The sequence below is a fragment of the Ambystoma mexicanum genome, chromosome 6q (genome assembly GCF_040938575.1).
Source record: "Ambystoma mexicanum isolate Mex_15411 chromosome 6q, UKY_AmexF1_1, whole genome shotgun sequence".
NCBI classification, from domain to species: Eukaryota; Metazoa; Chordata; class Amphibia; order Caudata; family Ambystomatidae; genus Ambystoma; species Ambystoma mexicanum.
In genome coordinates this window covers 496,389,857-496,412,043 of record NC_090937.1, presented here as the reverse complement: position 1 = coordinate 496,412,043, position 22,187 = coordinate 496,389,857, and the positions used below count along the sequence as shown (strand labels likewise).

At 48.6% G+C, this 22,187-nt stretch overlaps 1 protein-coding gene across 40 annotated transcripts in view; it reads right to left on the bottom strand.

The window, feature by feature from the left end:
- The window catches only part of ANK2 (ankyrin 2), a 1,645,279-nt gene that overhangs the window by 536,540 nt on the left and 1,086,552 nt on the right, over positions 1 to 22,187 (bottom strand). For all 40 annotated transcript variants that reach the window (XM_069630993.1, XM_069630997.1, XM_069630984.1 and 37 more), the window contains 2 exons: positions 16,376 to 16,474; positions 11,620 to 11,805 (listed from right to left, as the gene is read on the bottom strand). In XM_069630993.1, the coding sequence (XP_069487094.1) occupies positions 11,620 to 11,805; positions 16,376 to 16,474 (285 nt within the window). The remainder of the gene's footprint in view (positions 1 to 11,619; positions 11,806 to 16,375; positions 16,475 to 22,187) is intronic.

The window sequence follows — 22,187 nt, the reverse complement described above, 5'->3', positions numbered from 1 at the left end:
GTGCCGTAATCCGCAGAGGGTTAATCCTCTGTGCATGGCACCAGACAGAGAACCTCTTACATTTGTGTCCATAACACTTGGGAGTCGAGGGCCCCTGGCCTTTGCAAGCACCTCCTTGCAGTCCGCCGGGATAATGTACCCTCCAAACTCTAGTGCTGCAGGAGCCAGGCCTGCAAGTTCAGCGATGCTGGATCGTGGTGGAGGATGGCGCCTTCTTCTCTGATGACGAGATCCACATCTGTCGCCAGTTTGACTGGGGGGGATGCTGACATGTCCAGAAGGTCCGGGAACCAGATCTGCCTCGGCCACGCCGGTGCGACGAGGATCATCCTGCAACGTGACCGTTTGAGTTGGTTGATGAGTCGCAGCAGCAACGGCAACGGAGGGAATGCATACAGGAACAGGCCGTCCCAGGGGAACGAGAAGGCATCGGCCATGCTCCCGGCTGGGGAAACCTGCTGGCGAACCTCTGGAACTGGTGTTCGCTGCTGTCACGAACAGGTTGAACTGGGGATTGCCCCATCATCGGAAGAGGAGGTCTACTTGATCCTGCCGCAGTCCCCACTCGTGGCACGAGCGCAGCTCCCTGCTGAGTGCGTCGGCAATGGTGTTTTTTATTCCTGCCAGGTGGAAGGGTACCAGAAACATCCCTTTGGTGATGGCCCAATGCCACAAGTCCTGGGCCTCCTTGGACAGGGCTGGGGATCTGGTGCCTCCCTGCTTCCGGATGTAAAACATCATTGTGGTGTTATCGGTGAAGATCCTCACCACCTTGCCCTTGAGGGACGGAAGGAATGACCTGAGGGCCCAGAACACGGCTTGGAGCTCCAGGACGTTGATGTGTAGTGACCTTTCCTCCGGTAGCCAAAGGCCTCTTGCGTGGAGATCTCCGGAGTGAGCCCCCCCATCCCTCCAGGGAGGCGTGCGTTGTCACCGTCTCCTGATGGGCCGGGGTCTAGAGGTCCATACCCGCCATCAGATGCGCGCGGGTGCCCCACCACCGGATCGCTTGTCGAAAGGTCTTGTTGAGTGAGATCCTGTCTTCGAAGTTGCCCATCACTTGCATCCAAAGGGCGTCGAGGAACTCCTGCAGTGGTAGCATCCGTAGTCTGCAAAGGCGCACGAGGTAAATGCAGGAGGACATCATGCCGAGCAGGGACTTGCCGGACCTCACCTTGGCCACGTCAATGGTCGACAGCCGTTGCACCATGCCTAGGATGGCCTTCGTCCTTTCCTCCAACGGAGATGCTGTCGCGCCACTGTGTCGAGCTTGGCTCTCAGGAACAAGGCGACTTGCGACGGTATCAGGTGGGATTTTGTGAAGTTGATCGAAAATCCCAGATCCGTGAGCAGTTGGAAGGTCTTCCTTGTGTGTTCGACGGCGAGTTCCCTTGACTCCGCCCGGATGAGGCAGTCGTTCAGGTAAGGGTAGGCGTGGATCCCCTGTAGGCGCAGCTGCGCCGCCACTGGTGCCAGGCACTTGGTGAATATCCTGGTAGTGCCGTCCTTGGACTACGAATCACAGAAACTTTCGATGTTTTTTCAAGATGGGGATGTGAAAGTAGGTGTCCTCCAAGTCCAATGACGATAGGAAGTCGCCTTCCTCCAGTTGTCCCAGCACGTGCTGGAGGGTGACCATCCTGAACTTCTGAGACCTGATGTACTTGTTTAGACGACGAAGGTCCAGGATGGGTCGCCAAACGCCGGTCTTTTTCCTTACGAGGAAGTACTGCGAGTATACTCCGGAGCCCCGGCGTCTCTTTGGGACGAGCTCGATGGCTCCCTTCTTTAACATTGCTCATACCTCCACGAGTAGTTGCGGGATGTGGTTTTCCTTTCTGCCCCGGTGGAATACGGGGACACTTCCGTAGAAATTCCAGTGTGTGCCCGCGGGCCAGGGCATCCAGCACCCAACGGTCGGTGGAGATGGACTCCCACACGCTGACAAAGTTCGCCAGCTGGCCTCCCACCGGAGTGCTCAGGTGGGGGCCCGACGCTACGGCCGGTTCAATCCTGCATGGCGGCAGCCTTGCCGCCCTGGCCTCCTTGGCGACGACAATGAGATCCTCCTTGCTTGCCGCGTCCCCTGTAGGCCTCCTGCAATGAGGAGCGGGCCGCTTGGAGATACGTCGAGGAGCCCCGAAGAACGCCTAAGGCACGAGCCGTCTCCGTGTTGGACTCATCCACTGCCTTGCTGAACAGGTTATTCCCATCGAAGGGCATGTCCAGGACCATGGTCTGCACGTCTTGGCGGAAATCGGTTGCCTTGAGCTAAGCGCGCTGGTGAAGGCAAACGCCGTTGCCCATCTGGCGGAAGTCGGTTTCGGCAATGTCCGTGGCCACCGTTATGGCGTGGTCTGACGCCACCTCTCCCTCCTGTAGGATATCTAGGGCCTCCGCCCTCTTGTCGTCCGGGAGGAAATCCAGTAGGGGAGCAATCTTAAACCATAGCTCCCTGTCGTAGCGGGGGCGCTGGCAGCTTTAATGGTAGTCGCCGCCGACGAGATGACCCATCGTCCCATGGCGTCCAGCTTCTTGCCTTCGCCGTCCGGCGGAGATGTCAAAGTTGACGCCATCGCCCCCGCCGCGTTCTTCTTGGCTGCCGCAGAGACAACGGCGTCCGGGGTAGACTGCACCCTAAGGCACATGGGGCGGAATCCGGAACCCGGTACTTCTTCTCGTACCGGTCTCTCTTGGCAGGGGCCGCAACAGCCCCTCGCCCCAGATGTCGTTGAGTAACAGGACTGAGAGGACCATCTTCCTTTTGGCCTCCCGTCGTTGATAGAGGAAACCTTCCTTCTTCTCTTCCATGGGGAATAGCTGGAAGAGCTCGGATGCCCTGGCAATCACGGCATGGAAGGAGCCAATTTCGTTGGGAGGGGAGGCCCAAGCAGGTGGTGATGGAAGGTCCATCCCATCGTCACCACCGTCGTCATCATCCCCGTCGTGGCTGTCTCTGTTCCCATATCATCCCTCGGCTCAGGAGACGGGAAAGAAGCCTGTGCAGGCAGAGAAGGCTTGAAAGGAGGGGGTGGATGAATTCTCCTCTGCTTGTTTTGGAGGGCTTGCCGACGGTCCAGGCTCCGCTGGGTCATCCGTTGGTGGTAAGGGCAACCTTGTCCTTATCTCCTTACAAAAGGTCTGGATCGCCATCAAGATCGCCCCTGAGTTGTCTTGTGGCCCAGGGACTGGCTGCGATGGGCGCGACGGTTGGGGAGTGGAATCCTCCGCCTCCACGTGTTTCTCGTCGCCACCGCCGTCACTTTCCTCGTCCGCCTCTTCGGGATCCTTCCCATGGGACCGGACCTCCTCGAACCTCTTGGTCTGGGTTTTCACGACTCCAGCCAGTTCCTCCTCAGAGGCTGTATCTGTGTCCATGATGGCCACCGGCCCCCCCCTCTTTTGCCACTGGGGTTCTCACGGGCCACCACGACTCCCTCCATAGAGGCCTTAGCTGGGTAAATCAAGGCCTTCACGACCTTGGATGCGCTTGAGGCCTTCACCTTGGGGGGAGGGTCGCCGCCTCGCTCCCCCTCGGATGCCGTCGGGATCGACCGGGACTTCTCGCGAAGCTTACCCGGGTTTTCCGCTTTCCTCTTCCCCGAGCCAGAGCGTTGGCTTGTGGTTGATGGCGTCGGTGAAATTGCGCCCTGCCTGGCAGCCGAGGAGCCTGACCGTTTGGTGCTCCTGGTGCCCGCGGACTCGCGGTTCTTAGCCTTTTGTTGTGCCCCCATCACTGGAGCGCCCTCAAAGGACTTAGAAGACCGCTCTGACTTCTTCTTTTTCTCACCCGCTGCTGGGCTCCCCTCCAGCCAGTTGGTGAGGCTGGTACGACGATCCCTCATCGTACGCTCAGACATATTCTTGCAAAACGCACAGGCCTCCTCCGCGTGCGTTTTGTCTTCATGAAGGCAGTAGAGACATCGGGAATGTTCATCCTCCTTGAACACATTCTGCAGTCCACATCCAGAGCAGCTCCTGAAGAGCTTGGATCCGGGAGTTGTGTTTCCCTTTTCCTGGGCCATGTCCACGCGGGGTAGGCCTCAAAGATCTTCCAGAAGCCGAAAAATTTGCCCTTGAGGGGCGTAGAAAAATCCGAAATGGGTCTCCGTTGATCTGAAGTAGAAACAGTGGAGCTTGAGGCTCGATTGACCAAAAAATGAGATATCTCTTTGAAAATTCACAAAACGCAGTAAAAGCTCGAGAGCTACAGCACGAGGACTGCCAACACTTGAAGGTGCGGTAAAAATCTGAAGATGGCTGCCAGAGGAGGGGCTTAGGTAGAAGGCAGTCATTGGCTGGGGGCAGTATGACCCAGAGACCAGTGATTGGTTACTAGTAGAAAGACAGTTCAGAAACGAAACTGAAACTGATTTTTTCTTTACCGAGGATTCCCAGCCTGACGACGGGGAATATTCATGAGCATGTGAATCTATGCCAGACCCCATGCTGGAGAAGTATGTGATTAGATGGAGACAGAAAGTCTGTTCTCGCCACAAACTTCAAGAGAAACCTGGCTTTGATCAGGAGTCACAGAGAGCTCAATTAACCAGAGAGACACTTTGATCCACAACAGACATGAGGATGGGTGGGACTTAGTATTACATGTTGTCACCCCTTACCTTTCCTGTTGCAAAGAACTATGTTTATGACCTCAAGCATAAAAGAAGATTGTTGGTGGGAACCCAGGATTGGTTCATTAAGGTAGGCTTAGCCTGCACCAATCACTGGGGCCCATTTTGCTTTAAAAGAGGGTTGAGATCATATGATGACTTTGAAAGGAGTAAGAAGAAGGACTCATTTGGACCCTGGCTAAAGGTACAGTCTGCCTTACAGCTTCCACCAGTGAAGGAAGGCCAGGATTTCCAAGAGGGAAGCAAGATCCCTCCCCTCAACCTCTCCCAGGGAACAGAGGGAGATACTGGATTCACAGGACCCATCCAGAAGCTCCAGAACTGGTCCCCAGCCAGCACACAGCATGCTCTGCTAGGTTCTGCCAGCAAGCCTCCTAGGTGGGAAGTGCCAGAGTCTCTAAACAAAGGACAAGGCCATTGCCTGCAAATACTCTCTTCAGATTTGGGCCGTCCACCTTAAAGGATGACCAGGGCCCTGCGAAGGAGCTAAGAGGAGTGCCACAACAAGCATCAACCATCATCAATCTTTTAAGGACATTTTTGGGGCAGTTGAGCCCTCGAACCGCGACCAGCTGCACCACTGACTGTTCTCACACTGCAGTCCCTCAAGCTGTCTGAGACACCTCTACCAGCGTTCCAGATCCGCCAACCAGCACAGAGACAATTCTTGACCCCGAGCCACTGTGTAGGGCAGCCTGCAGCCATCCTTCCAGACCCGCCTGGGGTAACGCCTGCCGCCTGATACCCACAGCTGTCTCCCATCTTGAACTCTGTCGCAGGAGCTGCAAAGAGCCCTGGAACCGACTTGACACTGTCGAGCATCAAGATCATTTCAAGCACCAGGTACATTGTGGTTCTGTCCCCATGGTCCTTCTCCGAAGGCCCCTAGTGACATTTACGACCCCTTGCTCACGTGGTGCTGAAACGAAATAACCTTGAACAGTTAAGACTGATTGCTTTACCGACTACCCTCCTGTCAGTATCCAAAGTGCATCCCTTTCCTTCATGAAACTGTCTGTCCTCTGTGTTCCTTTAGAGGGTATACTGTATTTTGTAGTGTGCTAGAACTGTCTGTTGTAATAATAATAAAGAAGATATTTTTATACAACCTTGACTGGCCAGTCCCTTCAATCATTGGGTAATAATTTTATTTTCACTCTGTTACCACTAACCAACGATCCACGACCTTGTGGAAATAAGCCTGCCGTTCCATCCACATTACCAACATTGGACAAGGAGGTTTATAATTTACTTGTGTTTCCAATCTGTTCAGATCGACTTCTGTTGTACTAAAGGTGTGAGGCTGATTGATTGATTGTTTAGAAACCGATATTCATCCCTGGACCACTGGTGGGCCAGATGTTGATTCATCACATTGGTGGCAAGTGGTTGGAGCCTTGCGCACAGCGGAGTCACTCAACGATAAAAGTACTGTTGCAGGCAAAGTTCAGTCACTGCTAGGTATTAGAAATCGTCATGGATCTTGACATGGATACTGTCAAAAGCAGGACCAAGGATGTCCTGCATGTCTTATGTCAAGAGAGGGGACCTCCCCACAGCACTAAGGTTAATAAACCTGAGTTGCTGACCAGCCTCCAAGCTGGGGTAGAAGCGATGGTGGTTGGGGAGAAGATCCCAGGGGACGAGCTAGGCCCTGTATACCCAAACGCACAAGACCTTCCAGAGGGGGAGAATGACGAGGGCGTGGAGGGGGAATGACGAGGACGACTGCATGAGCAGTGTTTCTCACCAATCATCCCGCCAGGTGGCAAGTGTGGTTTCTCAACACTCAGTAGTGTCAGTGAGGACAAGGTCTAGTGCAGAATCCCGCAGGACCCACGCCGCAGCACAGTCTCTAAGTGGCCCAGTAATTGTTCTGGCTGTTAGTGAGGTAGCGGCTAGAAAGCTCCTGCTTGAGGTGAGGAGACTAGCACTAGAGGAACAAAAACAGCAGGACAAGGTGACCATAGAGCGGGACAGGGCCGCCATATAGCTGCTCAAGCTGGTGCTTAAAGAGAAAAGGGAGGCCAACAGATCCACCTCTAGCAAAAGCAGCAGTAGCGGCTCAAACCAGAGTGCCCGTGATGAGCCCGGCAACACATCCCCAAAGACTTAGTGCAGGTTTATGAAGCGGGAAAGGATATTTTTGAGTAGTTGAAGCACTGGTGCTGGCTTTCCAGCTATAGGAGTTGGATGAGGTATTGTGCAGTGCAGCCCTGATAAGTCGCTTACCGACACCAGGAACTGATGCAATTCTTCAGTTAACTCCTAGGAAACGCCAGTTTATAAGAGCATGAAGGCAGCCAGTATCTCAAGAGCTTCAGAGAGCTCGGAAAGAAAGGTGGGCAGACATGTGAAGCGTTCACACACTTGTCGTTGAAATATCTGAGCGGGTGGGTGACTGGTAATGAAGTTGACACATTTAAAGAGATGTACAATTTGATTGCATGTGAGCATGTATTGAAAAATTGTGAGGTTGACCTACACCAGCATCTTGTGGACAAGACGATCACAGACCCTATGGAGCTTGCAAAGGCTGCCGACAGGTTTGTGAGTAGTCGAGTTCAGAAAAAGGTTCAGGCGAGCACACCCAAACTGGAAGAGAAATCGACAAACAAAAAAGTTATCAAGGATGGGACTGACAAAGATCCAACCCAATCCTATTCGAAGTCAAGTCCCCAAAAGAACAAAGGGACATTCCAAAACTGTACTTCAGTTGTGCACGACAAAAAGAAAAGCGCAGGCATCCCTAACACTGGGAAATCTGCGTTCTAACTGCCCAAAGGTTGTTTTGTGTGTAAGGAGCTGGGCCATAGGAAAGGGGATCATGCTTGCTTACCCAAGCAAGTCATAGTGAATGTGGACTTGTGGAAGAGGCCATCATAAGTGTGGGCCTCTTAGAGGAGGACTTACCACTAGGCCAGGGTGTGGCTGAATGCAGATTGGCTACACTGAGTGGGAACGGTACTGGGTCTCCAGAAGAGACCACAGGTCCCAATAATACTCAACTCTATCCTAAACATGTGTATATCAATGGACACAAAACTCCTGTGGTCTGAGATACCGCGGCTATCGTCACTGCTGTCACCCGGCAGTGGGTACAACCAGGCCAATATATTGATGGGCCTGATTTGTGCATCAGTGGGTTTGACGGAAAGAGTAAGTGCCCCTTGGTGATAGAGTTCAGCTGGTGAGGTGAAACGACCCAGCACCATGTAGCAGTGAAAGACTCCATCCCTGTCCCATCTTCCTCATCCTGAAATAGTCGCAGCAGCTACCGATCGAGGGCCAAAGAGAGTGCCAGATTGAATAATCTGAGAGCCTTAGGGCCTGGAGTGCTTCCAGCGGGCTTGTATGAAGGACCGGTGTGGCCGGTAGCCCCTAGTCCAGTTCCGCAGACTACTGAGTCACGCCTACTCCTGCAGGAGAGGGGCTAATAGCCACTGAGGATCCTACTTTGGTAGCAAGGGACTCAGTGACTTCAGAGTTGCATGGCACAGCGCAGGAACCTGAGCTGAAGGACCAGGTGGGCGCAGATCAGAAGGGCCTGCCCAAGGTGGATGAGTTTGCATCAACTGGGGGCCCAGGCCAGACTGACTTCTTCACAGCCCAGAAAGAGTGTTACACTCTTGTGGGTCTGCGGAAGCAGGCGGACGAGCATGCTAAGGGGACGAGGCCCCTGGACTATTCAAAGTGTACTGGGATGATGGACTACTGTACAGTGATCCAAAAGATTGTGAAGTCGAGGGCACCAGAAGGTTGGTGATTCCCCCATGCCACAGAAAGTTCCTTTTGGATTTGGCTCACCAAATTGCTTTAGCGGGTCACTTGGGAGTGACTAAGACATCAGACCAGTTGTCTGTGCACTTTTACTGGCCGCAGTTCAGTGTAAAGGTTAAGGAATTTGTCCGGTCTTGCCCGACTTGTCAAGCGTCTGGCAAGTCAGGTGGTGCCAAAAAGGCCCCCTTAATTGCACTACCCATCGTTGGGTGGCCTTTTGAGCGGAAAGGCATGGATATTGTGGGTCCTTTGAATCCTCAAACCAGCTCAGGGAACAGATACATATTGGTAGTGATAGACCACGGGACAAGATACCTCGAGGCTGTCCCTCTGAGAAACATCAAAGCCCCTGTGGCTGCGAAGGCTCTGATTGGGATATTCTCCTGTGTTGAATTCCCCAAGGAAGTCATTTCTGACAGGGGATCAAACTTCATATCAGCATATATGAATGCTATGTGGGAAGGGTGTGGAGTTACCTACCGGTTCTCCACAGCCTTCAACCCACAAACCAATGGGCTTGTGGAGCGGTTCAACAAGACCTTGAAAGGCATGATAGGTGGATTGGAAGAGCACCTGAAGAGAAAACGGGATATCCTCCTGCCATGCCTACTGTTCACCTACAGGGAGGTGCCACTGAACGGAGTAGGGTTTAGCCCCTTTGAGCTTAAGTTTGGACACTTTGTACGAGGTCCCCTCAGTCTCATGAAAGAGGGATGGGAAAGCAAACCCTCATCCCCTACACAAGATGTGGTGGACTATGTACTCGGCCTTCGGTCTAGAATGGCAAAGTACATGGAACAGTCAAAAAAGACAAAAGGCCAGTCAGGAGCTGATCAAGCACTGGCATGAGCCGAAGGCCACTGTGACAGTCTATTCTCCAGGCCAGTTGGTGTGGATTATGGAGCCTGTCAAACCCAGTGGCCTTCAGGACAAGTGGACTGGACCTTACTGTGTGCTAGAAAAGGTCAGTGAGGTAAATTATCTCCTTGACATGAAAGGACCTAAACAGATTTGCAGGGTCTTTGACGTCAACCGGCTAAAACCCCAGTATAGCTGGCATGACTTGGTCATGGCATTAGTGACTGACGGAGAGACTGAGTAGGAGACCAATCCCCTCCCAGACCTCTTGCACACTGAAGCCACAGATGCGTGAATTGATGGTGTCACCCTTGCAATGGACCTGTCAGAACAGCAACTGGCAGACTGGTGCCATTTACTGGAACAGTTTGCCGGTCTGTGTATTAGTTTTGTGAACAGGACTCTTTGCAGCGCTGCTTCAATTAACTCTCATCAGTATGCGCTGCCACCACACAGAACTTAACAAAAGGCAGGGTGGATCAATAGAGCCTTTGATATTTTAATTAGGCTGGACACGGCCAGAGGAAGGTGTTGCCTTCCCCCTTCTTGAGATGCTTTGATGTACCAGCGGCTGTCACATTTCAGCTGAACATGACAGCAGGACTGCGCCGGTAGGCTGTATCCCCCAGAGTACACTTGACTATGTGTTTTTTGTTCGGTGAGCATTGGGAAATGTGTGCAGATTACCCCACACATTTCCCAGAGGTTTATCTACCAAATTCCATTTCTTTAAAACAAATATCAAAGCAGCCCAAGCAAGTGCACACTCCCCGTGCGGATGGTCGAATTCCTCACGGAGCTTGCACCTCGTTTATGGTTTTGTATTTGGACGGCTCTGCACAGTAATTTTGCGCATTTTCTTTAAAATGATCTGATGACATGGGCTATTGCCTGCAATGTTAAGTGGCTACAGGCAATTATGTCGTTATTAATGGATTTAGGATTTATGGAGTATTAAGCTAACCCTGGGGACCAGAATGCTGCTTGTATTAGGGATTTGGTTTAAAATGATTTATGTGTACCGTTAAAATTTACTTTTGGAAATTAGCCTTACCTGAGTTAGTAGCATAAGCACAATGCTTGTCGATAGGAATAAACATGGCATGATGGGACCAATCAGGTCATGCTACTGGAAAATGGTTATGTGACGATCTGTCTTGTAAAGATTTTGTGCATTTTGCTCTGTTTTGTCCATCTTAAACTTCTGTTAGGAAACGATTTCTAAAGCTGTTTTTTTAAACAATGGGGTATAAGAACTGTTAAGGTCGCTTTTTACATATTTTTATGTTACGTGATTTACAAACTGCCTGGGATTTTTATCTCTACCTTGAAAGGGAGGGCTTTGTATATTAGAAATAGTATATTATTATTTTAACAATGAATGTACTTTCATGAAACGATGTTTCTTCGACCAAAGTTTGAATCAATTCATTCATTCAGCTCCCATGTTTATATCAATAAAACATATCGAGGGTTGGTCCACAGATATTGGCAAAATAATGACAAAAACACAGATTTTCGTGAAATCTCACTGAAGCCCTAATGCTAAGCACATAATGTACGGTGGAAAAAAACTTGCAGACTGAAAAAACGTGTCTGGTTAGTAAGGGCATGTATTTGCATTTTAATCATGGAATTTTATGTCCAGCAATGCTTTCTCCAATCTGTTCTAGAATCAATATAGGTTTGCCTGATGATTGGGGTCTCACTACAAGTTTCCCGGTATCCCGCTGGTAATTCTGACGGGATACCGGGAAACTGTCCCTACCATCTCCACCACCTCATATCCCGGTATTCCCGGGATATAACAGGCGGCGGAGATAGCGTTAAGGTCCCATTCCACATGGGAGAGGATTGCCAGAATCACTGGCACCGGTAGTACTGGTGCCTGTGAATCCGGTATTTCTTTGCTGGAAGGGGCATGAGGTACCAGCAGGTCAGGTCTGCTGGGAGATCAGAACCCTCACGGGCAAACTCAGGTTTCCCTGGTACTGCAAAAATGCTGGTGCCGTTTTACCAGCAATTTTTTGGGCATTTTTACCAGACCGGGGACCTCGTAATGTCTCCACCTAGGACAGCACTCAATTCCACAATGCGTTCATAATGGCCGAACACTCATATGCCAGTGCATGCCTTTGCATGCAGTGAAGAATGCATCTAGTTCAGTGTTTGAAAGTGACCCATGCACAGTTTTCTATTTCAATACAAATGGCGCCTTCATGCGTAAAACAGTGAATAATCACAGTGGAGCCTGTCTGCATCCCGCCGATCACTGACTGTAGGCTTTTTTAAGGACTCGAGTGTGGAAAGACGTTGCGAGGTGTTGGCCCGCCGCATCCCTGCTTACCTTGGACTGCACGTCTGCGTTGTGGTCATTCTGGAGCAGCAGCGCCGCAGATTTGGTGTCGTCCTTGCGGGCAGCGATGTGCAGGGCGGGCAGCCTCACCTTGCCCTTGGTGTCATTCTCCAGGAGGATGGCCACCACCTGGTTGTGTCCCTGCTGCAGTGCCACGGCTAGTGGGGTGAAGCCATCCTAAAGGAGGTTAAAGGACATGTACACATGTGTATGGGTCATGCAACATTACTTTTATCATGCCATAAAATGCAGTTACCTGTAAATGATGGAACATTTTGCCAGTGCCGTTTTTCTAACAGGAGTATGTTCGTATATGTTCCTAAAATCCTATCATTATTGCGCTCTAATGAATAAATCTTGGGGGACCAGCAGTATGTGGGTTTGAAGCAGGAGTATTTTACTCCCTATTTTTTAAAGTTGGAAGTAAAATTATTTTTTAGAGAGTCAAAATTTAAGTCCCATTCCTAATGAGAGTATTTTCTTAGCAAGTAAAGATATGTTTTACCTCTTCAGATCAGGCAGCAATAATTGCAGTTTCTTCCTGTGGCACTACCATTCCATGGAGCTCTGTGGGGTGAAAGCAGGCGGACAGACACATAAGTGTCTGTCTCCTATTTTTTTCGGAGAGTATTTTTACTCCCTATTCTTCTTTTCTGAGTGTATTTTCCTATTTTTAGGGAGTACAAGTGGCCGATACAGCCCTTCTCTGTAGGGCTGGCTTCAGCGGTCAATGGGTGAGGTTCAGCTCATCTATGCTGGATCTGTAGCAGGCAAGCACGGGCCTGTATCCCCCCTCCAAAAAAACAGTACAGCTTGATGGTCCAACTTTTTCACAGTTTGAGGGGACAGTGGCTCTCTTCTCAGGGTAACTTCCCAGACTCTTGCTCCACAGAGCAGCAAAGGAAGTTAAAATTAAAAGAAAGCGTTTGGGCAGCATTCCCGCCCAGTCCCCTGGCTCAAGGTAAAGATGACTGCCACACCCCTGAATATAATGCACCAGTGATCAAATCATTTATTTTTTAACATTCTGCAGCACTTGACTATTTATTGAGTGTACTTCCACTTTTCTTGGAAAAAAAACATTCTTTGCGGTGGAGCTGGACAGCCCTTTTGGGGGCTACAGAAGACATGCCCACAAGGACCCTGGTTGCTTACCCAGCGCCTTCATACAGTTGCTTGGGGCCTGCTGCCGGATCCCCTTTTGAGGGAAAGCATGGGCACCTCTAAGGCTGCATGAGCTTCGTTGTTACCCTGCGGACCAACCCAAAGCAGGGTTTAAAGGGCTGCCTGCCTTTCTTCATTTTTTTGCCATTCGGGTTGTGCCCAGTTCTACAACGTCTAAGAACCCGAGTCGGTTAGCCCAGATCTGCCCCCGAAATCCTTTGAAACCACATCACCCGAGGCAAGCCCATGAACCCATCATCCCTGCTAGAATACCACCTGTCATATTCCAGGAAAACCATCTCGCCAGTGGTATCCTTAATAGGACTATTTATAAAAAAAAAATTAAACACACAAAATGGTCATTTCTGTCATTTTCCAACACTATACGGGAAAGGAGGAGCCAATTTTCCCACCCCCTTTCAATAGTCTAATGTGAACTTTTTTTTTATTTAAGTGCTTCCCTTCGATACAGTTTAAAAAGTTTCAAAATTAGGGAGGGCGGAATTTTAAAATTGTTACCTCAGCTTGCGGGGAAGAGTTAAAAGCATACAGATTGCATATTAATACCTCCAGCAATATTTTGTTCGAATACCACCGTAGGTGTTTCCAGCAAACCCTTAATCCGGCAGGTGGTAAATCCGGTATTAGCCTAACTGACCGATTGTAATCGATCGAATGATACATTTGGCTGAATTCAGCCAGTACCATTCGATTGGTTCTAAAACATTCCGAACTGGTGGAGTGGGAGTTTTGGGATTGTCCCCCGCCCTATCTCTTTTGAACAGCTCAAGGAATAATTATGCAAAGAACCTCTTGTCATAAAGCCTGTTTTTTCAGAGGAATTCATTCTGCAGACAGATGCATCTATAATAGGATTAGGCGCTGTCCTAACCCAAATAGACAATGGAGATGAGAAACCAATGATAGATAACAGGCGAAAGCTTCACCCGGGAGAATGGAATTACTTATTGAACTAGAAGCCTTGATAAAAGAATGGGGTGTGTATAACTTAAAATATTACATTACAGGTAGAAAATGTTGTCTCATTATGGATTACGCTCCCCTGCACAGGATGGCCCAAAATAATGATTCCAATCCCAGAGTACTAAACTGGTTCCTAACCTTACAACGATTCTCTTTTACTGTTGAATATCGAGTAGCGGTAAAGAAGGCCAATGTTGATTTCCTGTCCAGATACCCGGAGGCAGACAGACCACAGGGAGAACCAGAAGAAGGGAAGGACTTCCAGGAAAGGGTGGAGGTATGTGACAAGGGCTGGGACGGGGAGGAAGGGTGCCTGCAACCCTTCTCTCGTTAAAGATGCCTGAGCGATGGCAGGCCCCCTCCTAATCCCTCCTTACCTGCTGGTGTGGCGGCACAACAGCAGCAGCAGAGAGCAGCAGGACAAGACCTCAAAAGAGATGCCGAATGCTGAGACTGCAGGAAAACGGTCTGCGCAATGCCACGGATGCGATGCGCATGACCCCTCCATTCCCAAAGGAGGCACAAATACAATGCTGCAGGATGTAGCGTACTTCACAACACTGGTACGGCTCTAACAGACCAGCCACTATCCCACCACGGATTACAATATTAAACTAACAATATCAGTCCCTATGCCAAGACTGCATAGAAAGGGGGCTGGGCTTACAATCTCCTTTAACTGTTCCCTTGGCCTTCCCCTGTCACAGCCCCTTACGGAAGGTAGATTATTGGCCAGGGTGATTTGGTCAATCAGTGGAGGGGGTGCGGCTATTTTAAGGGAAGCCTTGTGAGTGTGCAGTTAGGAAAAGTGGGAATACGGCATATGCATGGAGCCCATTTTCCCAAAAATAAATGTAAAGCGTGATGTGCACCCGAGAGTAAGTGCCAGGGTGCAACTAGTAAAATCTGCTTTCGGAGGTGGATAGAGTCAGTAAAGGCTGGTGATCCCCCACAGAGGCCTTCCTTTCACTGGAGCCGATTTGGCTTGTGATGGCAAGCCATCATCAGTCATGTCCGACCTTGAACTTGGAGGTTGTTGCTATTAAACTATTTTTGACTTTCCCGCTGCCTTCTCTGATATCTGCCCCATCTCCAGTTTTGCATCAACAGCTACCAGGGAAATAAAATGAGTTCTTTTGATTAATCCCTTTTCTATTTCCATGGCATCCATCTTGTTTTTATATTGTGTTTGTAAAAAAAAAAAAGCTTTGCGCTCCTACAAAAACGTTTTCTTCAGCAAAGAAACCATTATTAGCTTGAACGTTCTGCCAGGGTCCTACTGGTAATAAAGCCTTCAGTGGAGGCACATACAGGGTGCTAACATCTTGCTGCCTATGTTATAGGCCTCACTTCAGTAAAGTTTATCAACTTGGGCAGCCAGCCCTACAGATAAAGGGTGTATCAACCACTTCTATTCCCTAAAAATAGGCAAATACTCAAAAAAAAAATAAAACTAGCGAGTAAAAATACTCCCAACAATAAATAGACACATATGACCTTGTGCCCCTGCTTCCACTCACAGAGCTCCATTGATATGTTTGGACCAGTAGCATGTGTAGTCCCACAGGAACAAATTGCTATTACTGCCTGATCGAAAGAAGTAAACATGTATCTTTTAATATGTATGAATAACTAGGTGCAAACAAATCATTACTATAAAAACATTTCCATTTTCCAGTTAAAACATATTTTTACTGGCTTATTGTTAATTGGACTTTCATTTTTACTCCATAAAAAAACATTTTACTCCCAACTTTAAAAAAAGGGAGTAAAATACTCCCACTTCAAAATCTTATCTGGAGCACTGTGGGTAGCAGGTTGTTACCTCCAGCCACTCATTCAAGGCGTTATTCCCTAATTAGCTACTGGGCGGGCTGAGCAATAATCAGGTTGCTCAGAATGCAGGTTTAATCTAACAGTACGTGTCCATATTCCGAGCAAGCTTTTGGAAGGCGTGGTTCCATCCCTTCACTCTCCCTAATCTCTGCCTCCCCTGACCACCCAAGATAACAAATAAAAACATGTGTCTCTTACCTGCTGCCTCTATTTGTGATGCTACTTTCACCGGCTGGCCACCATTGAAATAGAAAAGGGGGTTTTCTTAGAGCTCCCATTTCTATTTCCATAGCAGCCATCATATTGGTATATATTCCAGGTGCCAGCCACCCTTTGTTACCTCCCAAAAAATAAACCATTAGCACCCAGAGGTTATGCTGGGTAGTAATGGCAATAATTCCTTAATTGTTGGAGAGTACATTATGGTAATGTCACCCCCTGGCCCTTTAAAAGCCCTTGCTTCGTCCGGCCCTATCAGCAAAAGCAGAAGTCCATTGCCACCCTGTTCGGCCCCACCACAACTCGCAGTAATGCCTAAAGCACATGTTTAAACTTAAATGGCTTTCCGTTGCTTCGCTGGCTATTAGTTGCCTCGTGTGGCTGGCAAGCAACTGTCTAAGTCGAAGAGCACGCAACGGAACCCAATTCCCTAACTTGAAGACTCTGCTTTGACATCAGCTTTTGGGGGCGTAGTTGGGGTGACAGTAAGGCTGTAGCTACAAGAACCACCACGATTGAGAAAACTGGCGGAACAGGGTTGTACCTCGGTCGCAGTGCTCTGGTTGGCGCCATTTTCAAGCAAATATTTCACGACTTCCAGGTGATTCTCCTGAGCTGCCATGTAGAGGGGCGTGAACCCATTCTGAAAGATGAAAACAAACCGGGACTCAGACACGTGATTTCATACAGCACAATTTCTATTTCTTCACACATTTGGCGGGAAAAGAGCAGGACGTTTAGCTGCACAACAATTGCATTACATATAGTGGCATGCGCACACATGCAGAATGCTGGCGATGAATTAAGCTTTGCCCCCCTTAACCAGCAGTGCAATAGAAGATAATATACTAAAGTGGTAAGTATCGTCGGTGGTATTTTGTGCACGGTGGGGGCGAGGAAGCCAGTTCATGATACATAGTGGAGACGTTTTTCCCTAAAGGGTGGCATACAGTGGTGATGGTATTCTTTCAGCAGATGGATGCCTGGGCCAGTGGCGCTGCCTCCATAGCAAGCTGGTCAAAACCGTAGGGCGGTGAGCCTAGAAACACTTGTGTACAGGCGCGTTATAAATTACTTCTATCATATCAACTAGTCGACGACTGCAGTGTCCAATCAAGTGATGGCAACATTCCACATCCAGATACTGCTCCATCCATGGGTGGATAGCTACATGGATAGCACGCTGGTCTCAGACATGAGACTCACGAGTTCCAATCCCACCAGCTTAGCCTTTTATACTTCTGCGGTAAATTAATCAAGTATGGGGTAATAATAACAACTGGAGGAGTCTGGTGTGAAGCACTGTGCAGGAACTCAAGAGTGTTATTAACATTAATACAGTAACCAGTGTGCTATTGGAAACGGCATCTTCATTGAAATTGAAATATAGGCATACAGGCCTCTCTCTTTCTTCTTGGAGCAGATTAAAAAAATATTAATGGGCCTAACTCACAGAAGCGTTTTATAATGGCGCAATCCCATAGGAAATTGCTCTGTGAATGAGGCCCATAGCGCCATAGTACAAGGTTGCCCGCCATAGTGTAAGGTTGCCCTGTCTGTGGGCCGCTTGCGTATGTGATATTTACATGTGTTTGCCAAGTTTATTTGCAGAGACGTTCAGACCCTTCCACTTGTTTTGATCTCCAGTTCCATTATACACTAGCACAATACATTTCATACATGGAATTGTTATTTTATTTTCATTAGAAAATGTCATTTCGCAGGTGGCTGCAGATAACATTCTGGGCCGGATCACCAAGTGCAATAGTGATGGGCAAATTCGCTCTGGTGATGGGCATACTTCTGCCAATATTTAAACCAAGCAACCAGTGTGAAAGGATGGCGCAAAAGGTGGCATTGGCCCGAACTATTGAGTGCAAAATTGTACACTTTTTTGGTCAGTACAAATGTCGGCGTTAAACTGCCTGGCACGCACGAGTGAACTTGATTAGTCTCTTACTGGGGAAATCCCTCTGCCCACTTTGATTGATCTGCTGTGGGCTGTCAGCGGTGCTTTAAGTGGGGTATGAAATTGAGGGAGGGGACACTCATTTGGGGGCGTGGCTTCCATGGAGGGCATGGCCTGAAAAGTGCACAAACCATAGTAAGGTGTGCAAAAAAATATAAAATGCATGTAAGCATTTATATATTTGTATGCGTACCTTACGATGGTTTGTGTAATTTTCCAGCCATCTTTTCTAAACACAGAAATATGTTACATATTTCTGTGTTTAGAAAAGATGGCTGGAAAATTACACAATTGAAGCCATCTTTTATAAAGCTTTGCCAACGGACAAAGACACCTCGGGCTCAGTGATCTGCAGAGCAGATAGATCACCGAGCCAGAGGTGTATTTGACCCTCTGCGAACCTGGGGGCTCCGTGATCTAATCGCCAGATTAGAACACGGAACCCCCAGGTTCGCAGAGAATCAGTGACCTGGAAAGGGGAAACAAAGGGACCATAACTTCCTCTTGCGCTCTTCCCTCACGCGAGGGTGTGAGAATTTGTCAAATGAAATTGAAAATTACAAACAGACATTGAGGCACCCTAACCAATCGGGGTTTGGGAAAGGGCCCTGTGACCCACGGGTGATGCCCTCCCCATCTGGAACCTCATGCCAGTTAACCACAACATCCTACCAGCCGACTGTGACTGACCTTTTGCTTTCCACCTACAAAGCCCCTGGAAACATCAGGCCCCTACCCTCACCAACGCCTAAACGAACTTACCCAGAAGGCCAGTCCTTATCTGAGAGTGATGAGTACTCATCTCTACCGTCTAGAAGCAAAGGTGTCCAGACCAGTGTGTCCTGGGAAGTCAAGAATAATCCAGTGAGTACTTCAGACCATGAAAACTCCCTTGATAAGAAAATGAGGGAGTTGGACTTAAAAAAAATGAGAATGCAGAAAGATCACCTAGCTCGCTTTAATGGAGAAGAACATTCAAAGCTTCAGCCCAGGAAGGGGGATATTAAAAACGTCCTTACATTCAGCGGATGGTGCGAATTTTCCCAGATGATCTGGTCGAGGGAGACTAGACAGTTGACTCAGTCTGAGACTGCGTATTATGTGCCAAAAGGTGACTACAGAGGAAATCACCCTGAGAATTTATGGCGGCACAGGCGAGTGGAGTACAGACCATGTGGTTCTGGGAGGTATTCCCAATCTCATAGAGATAGGGAATTCCTAGAAGATAGGGAATGGAGTACCAATAGCAGCTCTGAGTCAGAAGATGAATCGACTCAGGTGCAGTGAAAAAGGAAGACAGGGAAACAAAGAAATGGTTTTGTTAAAGACCCCATCAGACAGATCAAGGCCATAAAGAGCTTCATGACCCCATGCCATAAAAATGTGACGTATTCAGTGTGGATACATCTAGAATTGTATGAACAAATGATATCCTCATTTGGAATTAATAATGACGTAAATTGTATGGAGTTTGTGAAATGGACGTTCTCTCCTGAGTACTCCATTTTATTTTGTGGACTGGAGGACAAGAATCATTATAAAAAGGTCCACCTATAAGGCAGCCATTTTGAAGCATTTTTTCACACATAGGAACTCACAAGAGGCTGGTAAGGCTACATATAATTTGCAATGGGGGAGGATCAGGCGTCAATGGAGTTTTTGCAGGAGTTAAAGCAGGCATTTGCTCAGACTTCACGGCAGGTGTACACAAATAGTAGGGAGTTCATAACTACATATTTCCATGTGCTACCCAAATACATAATGACTCAGCCTTTGACCAATTAACTCAGGACGGGGGGGGCGGGCAACCAAATGCCCCTCACACTACTTCGCGGACAATTCCAAAATTTTAACAGGAATTACATTTCAGTCGAAGGGACTGTGGATCTGGAAATACAAATTGAGCGACAATAACTGAAACATCCAGTGGTAGTTGTGACTCCAACGGGCACACCTTGTTTACTGGGGAACGATCTCCCGAGGGAGCTATCACTTCTGATAGACTGTGTAATCAAGGTCCGCTGGACCCAGACAAACTGGCCTATAACATTAAAAATGAGTACCAATTATGTAAGCATGAATGTTACCGGTTATTTAATTGATCAACTTTCTGAGAAAGTAGAATTCCATTTCAAGAATAACCAGGTCCCAGACATCACTGTCATCTCTGTAGGAGAACAAACAGGTGACAGGAACCCTTCTCCATTCTTGAAAATCAACCTTCCTACCAGTTCTAAGTGGCAATCCACACTGGAAACGTTACACCAGTCCAAAATCAGATGAAACCCTGAGTCCCCTGAAACCAGACAAGGAGAACCCGCTCGAAGTCTGACGGACATTCATAAAAAGGGCGAACAGTTATTTTCCCCCCATTCAGTTAAATGAGGGGGAAGAGCTGGTGCTTGCCAGAGTATAACTGAATAATGGTACGAGCTTCACCAGCAAAGGATTATTCAGGAAACTCCCAAAAGATCAGACCATATCCACAGTTAAATTGGTTGACTAATGATAAGTAGGTCTGGAAACTCCAATCATCTCGTGCGTCGCAGGTGTATGCTAAAATGTCCATTGCCAACAAAAGCATAGAGCATAATTGTTGGGTCATGAAAGATGTCCCTTTCACCTTTTTTCTGGGCAGTGAAGTTCCCAACCGATTTGCAATCAATTTGGACCTAGTTAATAATAAAGCCTGGTCCTGACTGGGAGTTAACCCCATGGGCTTTGACAACACTGAAAAAACATTCCAGTCAGCTCAATTGCTGCCGTATGCTGTTGAGGTTCAAGTACGAGAAGAGGTTACCATCCCACGACAGGTGCAACAATTCTGTATTCCTCTCAAAGGTAAGCGAGGACAGAACCTCAAACATCAGTACGCCCATATAAATTTAAATTCCTATCTCCGGCAACACGGTTTGTATTTGAATCCGACACCTCTAGTAGACCTAGAATACGACACCATTCAAATATGTGTGGATAAGAGTGAACCTCTAAGTACCACTTATTGGAATGGCAGTTGATGCCCAACATTACTCTATTGATTTAAGTAATGAAATCATGGGACCAATCCCAAATGACTGTTTCGACATCAGCAACGGTATTCCTCCAGAAAATATTTTCACTAGGCATGGGGGAATTTCATGGTGTACTCCTTCTGCTCCTGCGGGGTGGAAGAGGTGACCTGTGACATCAAGAGGGAGGAGGTAGTGTTCAGAGCCAATGACCCCTACCTCAAATCCCTGAACCTACTGTCCAGGTCAACACCATCAAAAGAGATCTCACCACTGTGAGAAACCTTAGGGTGTCACACCCGCTAGTCCCGACGGATCGGTCAACCAGGTGGCCAGGACATGGCCATTGCTTTTAGATCAAGTTCCTGGGGGTAGACCAGTGGAGGAGGATCACCTGGATGGAGGGTCTTCAGGGAGTGGAAGTGGGACACTGAAGGGCGAGACGCAGTATTCCCCTTCCTTATGGCACCTTTTCCCCATTCTACCAGGTGGATATCTAGAAATTCAACCCCCCCCTTCCGACATTAACACATTCTCACAGACAGTTCCTCGTGAGCGACAACAGATTAACACCAGAGTCATATACCTGACATGTCCCAACACAAGGGTCAGACAGAGTCAGGCAATTACTGATAACTGCACACACCTGACTCTCATTACCCTTACCCACACAGATAAAAGGTGGAGCACGAAAGCACACTCTGAGCAAGGCAAAACACACGAGGAAACAGCAATTCCAAGATGGCAGTTTAAACTGAGGAAAAAGGAGGTGAGAGCACGACAAGGAGGGAAATTGCCCTTGCCCTTTTCAACTCAGAACCGTGACTTTTAAGAAGCCCCAAGGAAAAGAAACATAAGACCCAGAATTGCAGCTGACGAACAGTGCAGCGTGTGTCAAAGGTACACAGGGCCCTCCCGCACTGATAGCTAGGACAGGGAGAAGAACAAGTTACTCTCTTACCTGGTAACGTTCTTTCGATGGGATGGTCCGACGACGTATTCCATATCTATGACAGGTAATGTCCACAGCTGTGCTGCTTCGGAAATTTTTTCGGCGTCTGCGTCCTGCGTCGATGACGTCGATGCGCCGTCCCGGAGGACATCCTCCGACGGCCGACGTCACCCAATGTGATAAGTAGGAACATGACACCCGTAGCCTCAGTTGTAGTTTTTTCCCCCAGAACGTGTGACACCAGTTTTCTGCCAGTCAGACACACAAGGCCTTGCGGAACGCAAGCTGCAATAGCATAAGAAATTCTGCAGCAGCGAAGGTAGGGAGGGAGCGATATGGAATACGTTGTCGGACCATCCCATTGAAAGAACGTTACCAGGTAAGAGAGTAACTTGTTCTTCGAGGGCATTGGGTCCTCCGACGTATT